An 18,704-nucleotide genomic window follows, 5' to 3' on the forward strand; every position below is an offset into this window, starting at 1 on the left:
ATGATCATATATCAATGGTAAAACTAATAGGAGAACTCACATTTTCTTATTTGCATAGTACCCTGGGTAAGGTGTCTTTGAGTGAAATTGCAAATACATGTAACAAAATAGCATGAAAGTAAGAATCAGACCTAACGCTTTTTCATAAGGCAAAGATTTCTGAATCATAATTATTTTCTCAATAATAAATTATAGGAGTAAAGTAGTGGTTCATGGCATCCTTTTAATTGATCAAATCCTCTCCCTTTTCAAGATAAAATTTATTCAGTCATAAACTACATTTCTAGGAGTCTGAAGAGAGTTAATAGAAAACTGAAATGGAATAACGTCACTATTTTTTGCACTTAACGAATTGCCTGAAGGAACTTTTAATAATTTTCAGATAAGGACAATTGTAATGTTAATTACATTAATTAAATTCAATGCTACATCTGTATGCACACAATCAGTTTTTCATATGCTGTCTTATGCATGACACAAATAAATAAAAATAGATTAAATTAGCAAACTAGAACTTCAAATTAAGAAATTATTATTTACTCTTTTATTATCAGATGAAAACATTTATATTTATAGATTATGTGTAAATCTAGGTGTCATACTGTTCCTATATTACACAATTATATTAATTTATAAACAGCTTTATGTGGAAATAAAGATTGTCAATGTCTTTTAAAGCAATAAGAATCAGTTGGTGTACAAATGGCTCCAATTTCAATCACAGAGAACTCATAAAAGCAAAGTATTTGAAATGCATAAGCTCTTGACTGGAAACAGATTTTACCTAGCTTGAATTTCTCTCCCCCATATTACCGACAACTAACAAACAGAACCCATATCCTTGAAATATTAGGGCATCTAACCCAGAATTGGAATAAAGGGTATTAGACTTGCAAATAAGAATCAGACAGTTAAAATATTTCTAAGGGTCTGTGCTCACGTTCTGATGCTGAATAGTACTGCGTCACCGAACTCAATGGTCCAGCTCACAGTATGATTCATAGTATCCATTTCATCCCTACGGTGGGATGGAAAAATCTATCGCTGAATGTTCAGGGTCTGTATTCTTCTTCTCATTTGTCAAGAATACATTCAGCTACACACTATTAATTCTGCAGGCATACTTGCAAAGTAAGAGAATCTTAGCAGAAAGAGACAATTGGACACAAAAAAACCTAGGCCCATGATGTGTAAATCTTTGCCCTTGGGAGCTGACACAGACAGATTCAAAAAACCACAGAGAACTGGTAGACCCTTTCCTTTGACATTCATAAAACCGAATTTATCCCTATGCAGATGCTGGAGATTTCACCTAAGTCCTTTACCTGAATGTTTGTGAGTGACTAGGCACATGTGAATCCTGATGACATCCAGTAAGAAACGAGAGGTCAGTGTGGGAATGCAGCCAGTTGGATAAACCCCCTTTGTTGCAATTTTTATGCATAACATTAATAGCAATGGATTGAATTTGGTCCAGCTTCACTGAAATCATAGCATGACAAAGATAAGTGAAAATTAATCTTTACCTATTACCCAAGAAATAATGAGCATCTCCATCCATGAGAAACAGGATGTTTTCATCCTAAATAGCTGTTTTACATTGCCTGTTGTTTCATTAGGTCGGAGTTTGGTGCCATCAAATCTGTCAGCTGCATTCATGACAAGTAGACCAAGAAAAATGGTGAAAGAGGCTGCATGGGCTACAAACTTCATAAATGGTCCACGCATTATCCTCCCCAGCTGCAACAGAGGTTATGAAACACAAGATATTGCATTGCCTTCTTCCAAAATAAAAATGCATAAAAATGCATAATATAGAGAAACCAAAATTTCAGTTACTCATGGGAACAAATATTTGGAAAAAGTTGTATACTATGACACCATGCTGACAGTCACCTGACAGTCACAGATGGATAACAATCGTTATCTATCCTTTTTCTATCACTTTCACCATATATATATTTTTAACTCAGCATTTTGAAATAGTTCTGTAATTATTTTGGGGCATCTATGTCTGTTAAAGGTAATTAAGGTATTAAAGTTGTTTTATTTCTTAGATTATAGTCATCTTTATGAGGTAACAAATAAAATGAAATTTTGACATTTACTAAAAGCATTAAGTTATAATCAGGAGTGAATTATGACTAAATAATTCTGTTTACTGACATACGTGACAACTCAACGTGTTGCAGTTTTGCCAACTTATTTTCTTTTTAAAAACCAGTCATGAGGCTTCAAAAGGTCATGTTTATGGTTCTGTAGTGTCTTAATTTCCTTCCTGACTCCTTTAATGGAAATTATCTCAACTTTGTCATGAATAAGAACACCGTTAAGATGGTTTAGTGCAACCCTTAAAAACCCTAAAAATTCCATACAAATTAACACAAGGCTGAACTTCTAGCAAGTATTTATTTTTGAGAGTGCCTGTATTAATAGTTAAAGTCTTAAGCTTGTTCACCTAGTTGGCAGGTGCAGAAAAACACTCTTTTATTTTAAGTGAAGACAGTATCTGTATCTGACAAAAATTCCTTGGAAAGAATTGAAAGCAAATGTCATGGATCTCAGCTGAAACATGTAATAATAATCTGTGGTCTGGAAAAGGGAGGGAAAAGCAGAAAGATATGTTATTTGTATTCATCTTTTTGCTACACTTGTTTCAATATCAAAGTCAGAATTTTGCAGTCTTTACAGCCAGCTTGTACAGAAACACAGAATAAGAGGATGCAGCCAAGGATGCTATGGTAAGGTCTCAAATACTGGTAACATTAAGTAAACTAAACACATGTAAAAAAAAGATACTGTTAAAGGAACACTGTCAAGGTTAACAGGCACAAAATTTGATCTTCTTTCTCCTTTATATTATTTTGCAAACCCATGCCATTTATTATGTTCCTCAGTCAATAAAATTAATCTAGGTTTATTAAATATTTCATCCGCCTCATGAGATGAACTTCAACAACCAACTGTTTTGTGTGAACTACGAAGACAACAGGTAATCATCATGGGGAAAGATTTTATTTCAAGCTAGGAAGGAACAGTCATAAACAACATACAATAAAGCAGAGCTGGAAAATGATAAAGTACCTTGACAGTGTCCTTTTAAATGCATTATTCTTGTGTTGACAAACGAAGATGGGTTAGGAGACAGATGCCAGAACGAGACATAGCCAGAAAAGAAGAAAAAATTCTGAAGGAGGTATTGTTAATATATCCCTTGATCAAAAAAATATAAAATTTAAAAGACTGAATGCCTAGCTCCCTCCCTCCCACCCCTTCAAAAGAGAGAGAAAAGTATGTTTTACATATACATATATATATATAAAAATCTCCCTGGAAGGAGGACTGACTACGGTTGAACAGATTACACAAATGCTGGAAGTTATTATGTTATTGCCCTATAACAATGATCCACTAAAATCTTGAAATAACACTTCCAAAATTCTAAATCTCTTTATTGAGAAGATATAGGTCATAAAACATGAATTAGGGAAAAAGAGAGCAGCATGTAAAGACAAGGCAATAATCTTGCAAGTCTGGACTTTTCTATAAGCTAGAGTCCTTCCTTAATACACTTTCACTGTGCACTGTGACATAATAAATTCCCTCCCCTTGCACAGACTGAGGGCACGATCTTATAAATGCTCTGAATGTTTTCTGTAATTTAAGTGTGTTTGGTTTTGGGTTTTGTTTTGTGCCATTTTTTCTGGTTTCTGATCCTCTGTGCTACGGTCTTGGGTTTGCTATAGAGTTTTGGAGACTCTTTTATAGGTTGATTTGGATTAGGACAAGATACACAAGTTATACTGTGGATACTTTTACACGTACTTGTCTGTATATAGGGTCATCTGAACTCGCTGGGGACTGGACTCAGCGTTTCACATTAATCCTGTCCTGTGACTCTACAGGAACAAGCAGTATTGTATTATGGAGTACGGCAGTGATAAAGAAATGATAAAATAGCACCCCAGGTAGCACATAAAACACAAAGGAAAAAAGGCCTGAAAACAAAAATAAAAGATAATGCATACACCTTTTTTTTAGGAAGAACAACTTCCCAGCTCCTCATATCCTAGACATAATGTTCAGTTTCTTTTCCTCTACCACAGTGCAAAAGAAGAACGTGTATAACCCTCAGAAAATGCTTCTAGACTTATCAAACTACTTCTTTAGGAACGTTGACTCCAGGTGGCTGGGAACAGTGAAAGAAGACTCAATTTCAAATTCCGATCCTTCATCTTGGCCAGTGGCTGACCGAATTACTTACAGACTCTTAAAGCTAAAAATCTAAATTCTACTATTAATCAGAGCTGAAGAGCGCAAACATCAGAGATTCTTGGAGATAACTGAAAAAGGTTTTTACTCTTTCCAGATGTAATGTAATAAAATAGTATTCTAGAAGTTTCAGGTTAATTATGGCAGTAGTTACACTGAATTACTCATTAAAATGCAGAGCAAACAGTTCACAAAACTCTGAAGTGCCTCCATGTAAACTGCTGTCTGAAACTTAAATTTTTACGAGGCAATCTTAATTCCTTTCGGCATCTGATACTACTGAATTCCTGTCAACTCTACAAGACTTTGTCCATGTATTTCTATGAAATTTCTTCCAGATATGACATTCTCAATTCCGTATCTGTAGTCCAAGCTCAAATGAACTTTTTCCTGAAGAGGAAAGCGGTCAGCTATACAGGTAACTGACTGAGATGTTGTAAATGTCATAAAGACATTTTGCCTTTATCAGAGCCATGGCATGAGAATATAAAGAAATGTGTCAGAGTAACTCTCCTGCAAGCTGTTATTTTCACTACAAATACTATATTTTCTTTTTCTTCTGTCACTGTGTCCTGTAGTGCCAAATCTGGAAAACGATTGGGTACTTTATCTCTGTAGGAGGTGAAAAGATTTATAAATTCCATCAATTCATACACAGAATGGACCCTGTTAACACAGATAATGTTCTGTATTGGAGCCATCCTATATCGAAATGAAGCAGTGAACATGTTTGTCTTCAAATAACAGAGGAATGAAATTTTGGTGTATGAGTGAAGCACAAGGTAAGAAAATGGCAACTGGGGAAAAAGGTGGATTAGATTTTATATTTGCAGAATATAATGAAACAGAAAGCATTCAACATATGACTCACATGATGAGACAATTCAGCAGTGACAGAGGAAGTGTAACCTTAAAGGATGTTGTCCCTTGAACCTTGATTTTAAAAAGCTACTCTGAAATGGCTTTTTCAGAATGTACGATGGTTCAAAGGTACTTTAAGATCCAATAAATCATTGAAAAGGCAAAACAACAAACAGATAAGTCACTGCTGTAGTTGAAAACCAATTACTGAAGTACGCTGAGTCTCAAGACTTGTTTTAAGATAAAAGTATTAATAAAAATCCTAGTCACTATACAAAGTGATTTTTATTGTCCAGACTGAAAGAAAATAAAAATACGGCAAAACGAAAAAGGGACACCTTTCTCCTCTCAGAGTACAATAAAAAAAATCCCACAAAACTTCAGTCCTCAATTTGAACTTTCCTCTTCCCCTGCAATCATTGAATGTGCACAGGATTTGACTTGCTAAAATCATGGATGTTATACCATAACCTGTTGATTCTTACAAGATCCCATTTGTTCGCCCTAACATACTCTCAAGGGAAATTTTCCATCGGTGGCCATTTAAAATGGATAGTGACCAATTAAAACAAAGATTCAACACAAAGTACAGTGAGGTCAGAGATTGTAAATCATCTTCAGTGGAAAGGCTTTCCTTACTTGAAGACATCTCTGGCTGTCTTCAAGGCCAGGCTGGATGAGGCTTTGAGCAACCTGGTCTAGTGGAAGGTGTCCCTGCCCATGACAGGGGGGTTGGAACTGGATGGTCTTTAAGGTCCCTTCCAACCCAAACCATTTTATGATACTATGATTCTACTACAGATTGTCCAAAACAGACACAGTGGTAGCATCCAAATCCAGATGGTGCCTTATAAATGGATGCAGGGTAGGCTGCATGACTGCTTTAAAAACCTCATGAAATGTAATGAGTATTAGCACTGTCTTGACAACCCAACACGGTTCACTTTTACTTCTATAATACAGATTATGATTGTTTTAATTTCTGGTGTTCATGTTTCAGCAACTTTCATCCATTAATTTTTAATCATCAAAAATAAAATCGCCTTTTAGGTAACTGGAATCAATTCCCAGATTGAACTTAGTCTAGCTGTGAGACACTGGGAGATTAAGATCCTCTGCATCTGCCTACCAAGGCAACAGCTAAATGAAGAATAGTTTCACATATTGTTTCTAAAGAATAATTTCTACAAGGCAACTCTTGCTCAACCATTGTAATTTAATTTAATTTAATAAACATTGCATTTAACAGAATACATTTACCTGTCTTACAGATGTCAGAACATGCAATCTTGCAGCCATTCCATTCTAACTCAGCTTTAAAATAACAAGTTTCTGAAGTATTATTTAAACATGTTAGTAATTTATACCCATGCTTCATCTTTGCCGGACAGGAATCTACATACAGATGACAGAGTTAATAAAAGGACATTACAAAATTTCACAGACTGACCTTACTGCAAGGAGCAATCCAGTAAGCCATTGAAAGGAATGGCAGTCCTACCGCAACAGCCAGAACAACCAGAAACTTCACTGCCATGGTCTGCTGCCGTAAACCTGACAAATTCTCATACCAGATTGAAAGAAGTTGTTGCTGGCAGTTTGGATGTGCTACAAACTGTAATAAAGAAAAGGAGCATAAAAATAATACTGCTATCCAAATATTGGTATTAAAATAACTGCTAGATGAAGCACATTAAGAATGTTGGAATAGCAACAACTCAGCTTATATTCAAAGGAGCATTAACAAGGGTATAGGAAAAGGTTTTTTGATGAGCATAATCTCCCAGCATGCAGGAATGTTGGTAACAGCAACAATAAATCCTTTAATTTGAAAAACTATCATTGTATTGACACCGTGTTCTATCACAAATTGTTATCTTCCATCTAAGAGTAATTAAACATAAACTTTACCTGGGCAAACTCTACTTGTTTCTGACATTTATAATTTTCATGTTACTACTTTGAAAACTCCAAAACTTTAAGTCTTTCTATTCCAAAAGGACTCCTGTCTTTAGTTATGACAGAAAGAACATGCCATAATTTCACATGGTAGCATGGAAAATACCAGTTTTTTTTGCTGACATAAGAAAAAAGTTGTCACTTTTGCAGCAAATCAAGTAAGGACTACTTATAACTGGGTTCTGGAATCTTTTGGACAAACTGCAACACTGAGAAGTTGGGCCTAAACCCCCCTTTTCTGTCAAAACCTCTGGAGAGTAAAAGAAGCATTTTACAAAGGTATATATTAATAAATAGTGGATTCTTGTGGACCACAAATTTAGACCTGGAAATATAGCTTAAAATTTAACTGAATGTAGGTTGGTTGCTTTCTCGAATAGTTCTCTATATTTAAAGGATGATTGGTGGAAGGTGCAAGCAATGTCTTTATTCAGGCAAAAGAAAAGTGTTGAAAGCTAGTTCACATTCAAGGAAGGATTAAGGCTCAGATACTGTGAAGGACATGGTCAATGTGATATCATCTCTTCAGAAGTTGTTTCAGCTTTCTGTAGCAACCATAACTTGACAAGTGTTTTGCAGGTTTGGGTTCATATGCCGGTAGGCACTCTTCAGTCAAAATGGCCTTCTTTTCTTCCCTTCATGAACGCATAAATACTCCTCACATCTAAATGTTTTACGTGTGCCCCAGAGATGCAAACTCCATTTCTGTAAAAAAATCTGCAACTCACCCCTGATAAATTACATCCCTGTATATTCAGTCCATACTGGATCTTTAAGACTCCTGATTCTCTACCTTTTTTGTTGTTGTTAAAATAAGATAGTGTTTATTTTCACAGAGTTGATCTGATCCGTTTCATTATGTAGCAAAAGTTTTATCAAAGGTTTTCCTGTTCCATCAGGAGATAGCTCTACTTTAGGGTAACATGTTTCCAAAGTATATTTCTGAGCTCTGTCTTCTTGATCTTTGGTTGTACAAACTTCATCACACAAATAATTTCTTACTAGTTCACATAGGTGTCACCTAGAACTGTACAACCTGTATTATCCAAGAGCAGTTTTCTGGTTATTTCAAGGGTCTTGGTGCAGCTATTAATTCAACTGCTGTCACTGAGCACTTTTGAGATGCAGACCACAGTAATAAACTGACAGCAGAATGAAACTAAGCCGAAGAAGTGATAACTCCCGTATTCAGCACAGCCTGGAGCCTGCTGCACTTCAGAAGTGAGAACCACAGTACTATTGCTCCTACATTGTGCCTCTGATCCTCTATACAGACAAAAATAAATTTTCTGAGACACACAATTTCATTAAGTTTTCTCAACTTTCTGAGTAAGACACAACAGCTTGACAAAAATGTGTATCAGTATTGGTTATTATGAAGTGCACACGGCTCCTGTGCAAGCCTCTGTTTTTTCACTAAATCTTATACTTTCCCAGGCTTCCATATATATATGTATTTTTAATAGATTAAAACTAAAACCCACAACATTGGAAGGATATAGACTGGTTGGAGCGAGTCCAGAGGAGGGGCACGAAGGTGCTCAGAGGGCTGGAGCACCTCTGCTATGATGAAAGGCTGAGAGAATTGGGCTTGTTCAGCCTGGAGAAGAGAAGGCTCCAGGGAGACCTTATAGCACCTTCCAGTACCTGAAGGGGCTACAAGGAAGCTGGGAGGGACTTTTTGCAAGGGCCTGTAGTAACAGGACAAGGGGTAACTGGTTTAAATTGAAAGCGGGGAGGTTTGGATTAGATACCAGGAAGAAATTCTTCACGGAGTGGGTGGTGAAGCACTGGAACAGGTTGCCTAGAGAAGCTGTGGATGCCCCATCCCTGGATATCTTCAAGGCCAGTCTGGATGAGGTTTGGAGCAACCTGGTCCAGTTGAAGGTGTCTCTGCCCATGGCAGGGGGGTTGGAACTAGATGATATTTAAGGTCCCTTCCAACACAAACCATTCTGTGATTCTATGAAAAAAAAGTTAATATCTAAAAAATTTGCATACAGCTACACAGTTTTTTTAGAGCCATTTGCTCTTATACTCAGCATTAACCAGTATCTACCCTGAATATCTGCTTCCTGTTTATATTGCAAGCTACTTGGGACAAGATTCTTTTGTTTGTACAATACACTGTGCAGAAGGGCCCAAACTGAACTGTTCAATCAACAGAATTGCTTACCTTTTTAACTTCATACTTAATGGCGAGCTTTAAGCGGCTAAGGCTGGGGCGACCCCGTTCTCCATTATTATGGCTCATCTCTACATCACCATTCAAAATAGCTTCCACTTCTTCTGTATTTCTGCACAAATCAAGGAGTCCAACTACAAAATCCTTGCATTGCATAGACAACTTCTTGTAATCATTCTAGAAAAGAAAAGAAGAAAGAAGGTAACTTGCTGTTTAGAACTAATACAAGAGAAACAGTTCTACATCACAGCTACACGTCTGTGAGCATCAACACTTTTTTCACATCTTGTTATGTTTTCTTCTGGTAGATTAACAGAACTTCGTTGTCACGCATATACTGCTCCTGAATGTTCAAAGAGTAGGATTCATCTCACCTTGGTTACCTTGGGCTTCTACATTATCAATTTTTACACCCGAGTTCCTTGTCTAGACTTGTTTTAGAGCCAATTGACAGTAAAAAAAACTTTCAGAAATTTTGTATGACATATTTTAACGACTTTTTCAATTTGAAATAGCACAGGGGAAATTTTTCTACTGTCACAGAAGTCTAGATAACTAGCTCAGATGTAGACAGTTACGCTGTAGAGATCTCAGTTGGATGTGTATTCCAGAGAGAACACGTCTAAATAACTTCCCAACCTTCTCGAGAATTGCATAAATATATTGAATTTTCTTAGGTCTTGAAATATTCTGTAAATCTTAGCTTTCTAATTTTCCAACATCTCTTTTATCTTGCAAACACAAGATTTAATTGCTGTTTTCCAGCGACACTGTCAGCAGTGCTAGAGATAGCATGGTGATGCCATATCTCTAACTCACTGCTGTCTAGCTCAAATATCTCATGACACGCTTCACTCTCTGACCCAAAATGCAATTGCAAGTTCAGTTGCTTTAACTACCAAATATTCTTCGTAGTCACTATTTCCAAAAGGTGCAAGTGAAAAAGAAAAAGATATTTTGATCGCTGCAGTCCAGTTTTAACCACTCCTTACATGCAGCTGTGTTTGGGTCATAAAAGATGAATATAGCTAGACAGATAGGGAGTTAGATGGATAGATGGATACAGATGTATATCTAAAGCTAAAAAATGTGTCCAGATACATCGCCCCTGGCCTGATCTTACATTTATTTACATGTGTCAACAACTTCTAATATTTTGTCATCTCTGCTAATTCTATTAACTTTAAGAGCTGAAATTACTGTAGAATAGAATCATTCCCGAACAAAAGAATGAAAAAACCTCCAAGCCTCTCACACCATACAGGACAGCTCATGTAGTCTCTGCTTCATGTTCAACCTAACTTTCTATGAATGCTCTTATTACAGCGACACATTTCCTGCTCCTCTGGGCTGTTCTTCACAGCATTTCCCCTTTCTCCCACTCTTAGTCTCTGATAAGTCTCTCCTTTTTAATTACTTCCTTCATACTAACTGCCATCTAATCCACACTCTGGAAGAGAAACCATTATTTTGAGTATACAGAATACCCTAATTTATTTGTCGAGGGTGTGCTTCATGAATGTTTGGGCTTTACTACTCAGAACACCACAGTGTATTACTTGGATATATTAAAGGATTGCATCCAAGTTTTACATTTCACTTCACTTAGATGGATGCAAATATTCATAGGAAAATAGTTATAGACATTATGTCTACATAAAACTGCTAGTGATTTATTTTTTTAATAAGGTTATGTAAGGAAGATAGCTCAGATCTGTCATAAAAGAGAAAGGAACTTTAATGGCATTTCTCTACAAAGACAACAGAAGGTAAATACTGAAACTAACAATTTCACGACATGCTGTATGTTTTACTATTGTATTATTTCTTTTCCCTCTCTTCAGAAGAATAACAAGAGAGATTAACCAAAATCCTGACTTCTTGGCACTTTAGAAAAACATTTTTATAATATATCACCTTCTGTTTGGCTTTCATTTTTGTAGCAGCAGCTAAAATAAGATTCAGTATTTAATCATTTTGCTACATAAATGTCCTCTTCAAAATGAAAGGAAAAGTAGTCTTCTGATATTCATGGACACAGAAAAAACACAGAGTCAACCTAGGCACTCTTGTACGATTAGGTACCGTGAACTGTTCCAAAGTGATATCTGACCTTTGAACAGCAAATGAAAATACTATTTTTCAATAAATTTAGGAACAAAATAGTTGGGCCTTCATAAATGGCTATTGCAAAATTTTGCAATATATTTGCTATGTGCATATTTTCTGGTGGGAGTTACATACATGGATAAACGCTCACAGAGCACACTCACAGTGCCCAGCACCACCGCCTCCACCCCAGCCGCGGCACTCGGGGCTGTAACACAGCGGAGTCAGCTGAAGGCAACGCACATCCCTGCTCCAGTTCACAGCTTCTGTCCTGAGACGCATTCCCTTATGAAGAATTTCTCCTTTCAGGGAAGGTTATGGAAGACAGATGGGATGATAATGTCTTAAACTGCTACAGGAGGATCTGACAGGCTCTGAACACAGGGCAGGTAGCTCTAGCCAGGCAAATTTGTTTTTAAGAAATCACGTGCGTTAGCTTGCAGAGATCACTGCATGGGCCACCTTCTTCCCCTTGTACCCTTGGTCCACTTGAATGTGTAGGAACAGCAAAAATGATTAGTACACTCTTGTCATCATTTCAGTGTCTTCCTGTCACACATGTGGAACAGGAAGTTCCCCCTCCCCCAGACTCTCATATATCCCTTACCATTAATGTGAGCCAAGGGAACATGGCAATTTGTTTCGTTTAACTTATTTTTGAAAATGGCCAATGGCAAATAGATAATTCAACAAGTTCCCCACTACTACAAATTGTACACTTAATGAATTAAAAAAGCAGTCTTGGGAGACTTGAGAAGGCAGTTAGAAATTAAATAGGTTGGAGGCTCTAAAAAGAATCAGTCCTTAGCAGGCGTGTGTTTCATTTTACGCATGCAACAACATTGGTTCAGGGCTTCTCAGCGGTTTAGGAAAAACCCAATTTTGCCAAATTTTGCCACACCACAAACAAGGGGGCAGAACTGGCTCCTCCCACCCTGCAAAAGGAAGGTGATAATTTGGGGTGAGCACTGTGGGGGATGAGGAACCAGGGGAACAAGATGCTGGTGGCAGAGCAATGAGAGGAGGGTGGGGATGACAATGGTTGCTGCTGAAAGAGACCACCTGCCCTTTGTGGTAGGAGCAGCTGCAGGCTGTCTGGTGTCCCAGGTATGGGAGCAAGCAGGCCACGGTCTCTCTGAAAGCCTCAGCTGACCATCAGTTGCCTAACTCTGATCACATAAGCAGGAGAGCATGGCCAGGGCAGCAGGAGAGCATTTCCAGAGCAGTTTCTCCCAAAAGAAAGGGGCCTTCTCCACACACTGTCCTGTGACCAGTCGCAGGCTCCTGCTGTCCCCCAGACTGTGCCCAGGAGGACGATGATCTCAGGACAGAGGCTGGCACTGAACCCCACCGATGAGAGGGTGCAGTGCGCCAGACACATCCTGGCCCTGCTTGGTGACTGTAGAGGCCAAGACCAGAAACAAGGGTACTGTTATACGAGGGCTTAGGATTTCAAAGTGCTTTGTGAATGTGAGTGAGACCTAAATGTCGGATTTAGGCATCTCAGTAGGTAGATTAACACATTATTCCCCTTACAAAGCTGGCCCTTACTCCATGAGTGCCCCAGTTCTTCGCTAAAAGGTGATGTTGCTTTTTCTTTAAGAGAGATGACAATACCTGTAATGAAGACTGGGACCTGATTTCTGTAATATACATGTTTTCATGTATAAATGAAAACAAACAGAAAATCAGACTTTGAGATGATAAACTGATTTTGTTTCTCATCAGAAAAGCAAACTCAGACAACCTTATTAGGGGTATTAATTCACAGAAAACAATAACGTATCTACATTTAATCCAAAAATACATTTTCCACTCCATCCCATCAAACAACAAAACAATATGTTGCCAATATAGCTGCAGCAGACTTGGAACTAAATGCAAATCTTATCCATTTTGAACAGTACTGGGCCACAGCTGTCCCTCTCAGGCGAAATCTCTGCAGGACATTTGTCAGATATTATCTACATCTTTATGGATATAGCAGAGAAATTAGCTCTAGGGTAGGCAAATGACAAACAACAGGAAATACGTACACCAGCCCCCAAATAAAAATATTATACATAATATTGAAACTTGTAAAGCTGCACACTTAGCCATGTCATAAAAAGCTAAATTAAATGGCGCCCAGAAAACCCTGAAGATCTCAGAATTATTCAGGAAGCCTGAATTAGCAAATGACTTAAACAACAGGAAATACGTACACCAGTCCCCAAAATAAAAATATTATACATAATATTGAAACTTGTAAAGCTGCACACTTAGCCATGTCATAAAAAGCTAAATTAAATGGCGCCCAGAAAACCCTGAAGATCTCAGAATTATTCAGGAAGCCTGAATTAGCTGCTTGCTTGGTACAAAAATATTCCTACACTGTGCTTGACACGTCTGTCCAGTTAATCTTCCTTCAGAAATCATGTTCTTCTTTTTTTTTAGTTTTACTCTTAGGAAAGAATTCTCCTCCAAAACAATTATAAAAACAATACCTGCAACCAAATGCAACACGCACGTAGTACTCGATGACAGTGCTACAGAGGTTTGAAGCAAAGAAAGGAGTTCATTCCAGAGAATACTGGTTTCCACCGATTATGGCATTTCCAATTTTGCATGAACCACGGTTTCATGGTCAGTGCTATCTCTAACATTAACTAATGGTGTAAAACAGGAGAGAGAAGTAATTTATAAGATAGTCACAAAATAATCACTGTCACAGTTGAGCACTAACCCTTTCCATCACCTCTGAGGAAGACCTGGGAATTCTCTGTTCCACAGGTTGCTGTAGGCACCCACTAGGAAGCTCCCCTGCAACAACACCCCGTTGGCACTATAAAATAGGTGACTTAAAACGGTGTATTAACCAGGAAGTTCCAATTTACATTTAGGTAAGGTTTGAAACACTTCCAATGGGTCAGGCAGACCCTAGGTGGAGCTAAAGATTTGCCATGTCCAGATAATCATGCACTAAAAATACACTTGTTTTGATTACACTAACACGTGTAACACATTTTTATGAAAAACACATTTTTACGCAGAGAATACACCATCCAGATAACTGTAGCAAACTCCTGAAATAAAGTAAGGGTAGCAATTTTTATATAAATTGCTGCAAGCAGGGATAGGAGACCGCAGACGCACAAACAAGCCCAGATGTCAGTGTCCATTTCCTGCAACTTGTGCACACAACCTTTGTACTGCCTACAATGAACCTAAGCCAGTATTTCTTAGTGAAGTCCCCAGCCTGTCTAGATACTGTAAATGTTATCACTTATCAATAGTGTAAATGTTAACTCCATGGTCTTTAATATTTATACAGAACCACCACATGATTTCAGTACCTACAAAAATGTTCCCAGAAGACCTTATGTTGCCAGCCACGTGCTCCTGGTGAAACCTTAAATCCAGGGCGAGTTAAATTACTGTGTTGCCTCATGCTCCAGCTCCTGGTGGTTCCTACTCACCATCACTCTGTTGTAAAGAGTACGTACATCCCCCGCAGAGCTTGGCTGATTAATGCCCAGCAATATGTAGCTGCTCTGTCTCTTGTCTGGCCTTCTGTTTCTGCTGAGGGCAGTACCTCAAAATCTCTGTTGCAATTCTTCATACAACACCACACTAGTAGTGGAGCTCTAATTTTAGAGAAAGCCGCTGAGACAAGAGAGGAACTAAACCAAAAGTCACTCAGGGATGAGCCAGGGCACGCCGAGGAAGGACCTGCTCGTGGCACTTCAGGGCAGGCTGCAGAAGCCTGCTTTCTGAACCAGCCCACCTTTTCTCACCGAGTGCCCCATTCCCTGCCCCCGTCAAACCAGGGACAAATACGGCACTCCCAGTTCATCTCACCGGTTGTGTACTGCAGCACATATTTGAAGGACACTTCTTGCTGACTGTTCCAGATGATGATTTTATTTATCTTTATCATAATCTTAGCTCGTGTCGCTCCAACTGTGGTAAATGGAGCTATACAGACCCTACAAATCAGACATGCTATTTATCTCAACATAGCTGTGAAACTTAACAGGCTGCATTTATGGTGTATGAAAAATGTTTTTCTGTTCTGTGCTAAATTTACTCCCCTTTAAGTTAATCAAGTCCTTTTGTTCACATCTTCAGCAGCTGCTAAAGAGAAAGAAACAAAAGTGTGTGGTTTAAATACTCGTCTCTGAACTGTACATGAAAGCAGGGGATGAAATCTCAGTGCACTGAGATCCTAAGGATTTCTGCCAGGGACTTCATAGGGCAGACATTCACCCTCTGCATTAAGCTGAAATGCTCTTCCCAGCATTTCATTTTATTGATATAAAATAAAAATTCTCCTCTGTTCCTATTCCAGCTGTTTAGCTGCTGGTTTTAAGATCCTCTTGCATATTCCTCCTCCTTTTTTTCCTCTCCAAGAAATATTTGAGCTTCTTACAACAGAGTGGTGCCACAAAGATACACCTATGAGCACGACTCAGAAGCAGTTAATTCAGAACTGTGGCATCTCAGCTCAGGTTGGCTGAGCTGAGACAGGTTCACAGACTTGAGAAGTGTGCCACTGGTAAGAAGACTAACATTAAATACTGATCATGGCAACTTCAAACTCTTCCTAATACAATGTTGGAAATTATTCTCTTACTGGATTGGAGGGGGTTTGATCTCCTGCTCTTGCTCTGTCACAGTAGTATATACTAGCATTCATGTTCAACAGGGTCCCATAGGGTAAAGCCAGCCCAAGTTAGCTAACCTAAGTCATAATTAACACTGCCAGTGTTTGCACAAGGCCTGACTTTGCATTTACTGGGAGCAAAAAGCTTACATTCTTATTGCCTTAACACAAATAAACTGTGGTAAATATTTTTGTAAGTTGTGTACTACTGTACCTACATAACAGAAAAAAACCCAAAGAACACTCATGCTTCAAGGATCGAAGAGGCCTTGAATCCCTGGGTCTCAGCAATTTTTTGTTTTCCCCAAAGCCACACGTTTGTGAAACATTAAAAATTCTGTGTAACACTGAAAAAGTCTTTAAATTCACCGAGTTCACATATAACTAAGTACAAATAAGCTAAAAAAGAGGAAGAGATGAGCAGAAATAACAGAGAAAAGCAGCACATTAAAAAAGGAAAAGAACATTATTTAGAGCTTTTTCTGTGAATGAACGCAAAACATTGTGAGGAGTGAGAAAGCTTTCAGTCCAACTATGAGAAAATACTGAGAATACATGAGGGTTTAAGAGAATCACACAATTGGTCTTGGATAAGGGACCAAACTGTACCACCCTAGTCTCCTCCTTCCCCTGTCCTAAGCCAGCTTCCCCCATGGGTTTGAAGAGCCTCCTTTACTATTCTGCCTTATAGCAAGTGAAAAATTCGTTCACTGGCACATTCTACATAAGCAACATGAATTGCAATCAGCACAGAGCAATAAGACATTCCTAAAGATTTAAATCTTTCATTCATTAGGCAAATATTTTTCCACATTCTCCTGCTGATTTATGAAGACGATGCTGATCTCTTACTTATTGCTCAAGGAATGGGAGAAAGACTTTGATTGAACTCTGTCAGAATCAATATCCCTCCACTCACCTTAAACTCTTTTTCAATGTTGGCAAGCACAGCCAGCTCATTGCTGAGCTCTAGGGCAGTCATTACAGGATCTTCACTGGACAAAGACAGATAAGCAGGGCTGGCCAGGCCTTTGTAGGCATTGATTCTGGATCTAGAATGGCTGAAAGAGTCATGCTTTTGTTTCTGATTGCATTCACTGCACTTGCAGAAATAGTCATGTGGTCTATCGATCCGAGCTCCTTTTCTCAGCAGAGTGTGGACTATTTCATACTCATGGCAGTGAGCGGCCAGAATGATTGGTGTAACATCATGGGAAAACCGCGTGCCGTCTTCATCGTATGCATAGAAGTCATCGTGCTGGAGCTCCGACTGGCTAGGACTCAATGCGAGCCTCTTGCCTTCAGCAAATGCAGGATGGTTTAGGATAGCTTCCACTATCCGAACATAACCTTTGCTAATAGCCAAAAGCAAGGCATCCCCAACCCGAGACAGGTTCTCCTTCTTCAGCAGCAGTTCTGTGATCTCCAGGTGCTCATTGGCAACTGCCAGCTGCAAGGCGTTCTGCCCCATATAGTCCACACAGTTCACATTGAGCGAGGGACATTCTTCCAGCATTTTGCGAATCACAGGAATATTTCCATATTCTGCTGCATCCAAAAAGCGCTCCTCCTCAAGAGAAAGACTTGTTGAGCGGTCATTAAACATATACGCTGGCCCTCGACTGGCCTGCCTCCTCCCCTTCTCCCGGAGAATGGTCTGCCGTCGTAGTGCTAGTCTGTTCTCGTTGCCCCGGCTGTGTGGAAATAGACAAATTATTAGTTCTGGTTTATGCAAGGACATATCCATTTTAAATAATAATTAATAAAATTATTTTAATCATTTATATGCTTCATGTTTCTAATGCAGCAGACCAGAAACCCTGACTTCGACGCCCTTTGTAACCACTGTCGCTACACAGCCCTGGAATCAGCAGCCAGCTACATTTTATTTCAACAAGAAGAAAAAGCCCTAATCAACCACCATTTAAGACTACACTTTTTTCCCTATTTTGTCCTCCACAGCTTCTGCATAACTTTTAGCGAAGTAACATGCGGTGTGCCTCATGTTACATAGATCGAATAACAATTTTAACATAAGGTTCTTTCTCAGGTTTACACAGAAACCCAACTCTATTTTTCCAGGACTCTTCTATCCAAACTTATCATCATCATTTGGTATCTCCCACGTCCCTCTGATATGTATAGTCACTCCTGAAAAAAGAGCTTCCTATTTTAATCTAGAAAAGAAAAAAGCATTGTAACATTTTTTACATGCTAATATTCTACTTTCTGGTTGCAAGAATATCTCCATCAGAAAACATCCACCTAAGTCTGAGAATTTCTTCAAGGGCAGAACTGCTTCCTGACAACCCTGCTAGATCTAGCAAATATTTTAAGGGATTTCACTGGAACAGCTGTGTACCAAAAAAAAAAAAAAAAAAATCAGATATCATCTTCATTACTTACATATTTTAATTACAAAGATGGCCTGGAGAATAGCGATGACATGCACTGACTGCCTCAGCCCAGAGACAGCCATTACCAACAGGAGAAGGCAGTGAGAAAAGCCTATATCCGCTCAGCTGGAGGAGTCCCAGTGACATCCCATGACCCTAGGACACCTTTCTGAAAGCCACCATTCCCTCAGGATGCCACTCACCCAAAGCTCTCTACCTAGTCTATGTTGGTGCTAAGGCACAGCTCAGTGAGGACAAGGCATGGTGTGACAGAAGT

General features: G+C 38.7%; 1 protein-coding gene across 1 annotated transcript in view; it reads right to left on the reverse strand.

Annotated features, from left to right (window-relative positions):
• TRPC6 (transient receptor potential cation channel, subfamily C, member 6) overlaps nt 1-17,721 on the reverse strand; it is a 43,175-nt gene extending 25,454 nt beyond the window's left edge. The window contains exons 1-4 of the mRNA XM_010157038.1: nt 16,951-17,721; nt 9,269-9,454; nt 6,584-6,748; nt 1,527-1,740 (exon numbers count right to left, since the gene is read on the reverse strand). Coding sequence (XP_010155340.1) covers nt 1,527-1,740; nt 6,584-6,748; nt 9,269-9,454; nt 16,951-17,637 — 1,252 coding nt within the window. The 5' untranslated portion in view covers nt 17,638-17,721. The remainder of the gene's footprint in view (nt 1-1,526; nt 1,741-6,583; nt 6,749-9,268; nt 9,455-16,950) is intronic.
• Between the last annotated feature and the right edge of the window lie 983 nt (nt 17,722-18,704).

The sequence above is a fragment of the Eurypyga helias genome, unplaced genomic scaffold, assembly GCF_000690775.1.
Source record: "Eurypyga helias isolate BGI_N326 unplaced genomic scaffold, ASM69077v1 scaffold1380, whole genome shotgun sequence".
In the NCBI taxonomy this organism is placed as follows: Eukaryota; Metazoa; Chordata; class Aves; order Eurypygiformes; family Eurypygidae; genus Eurypyga; species Eurypyga helias.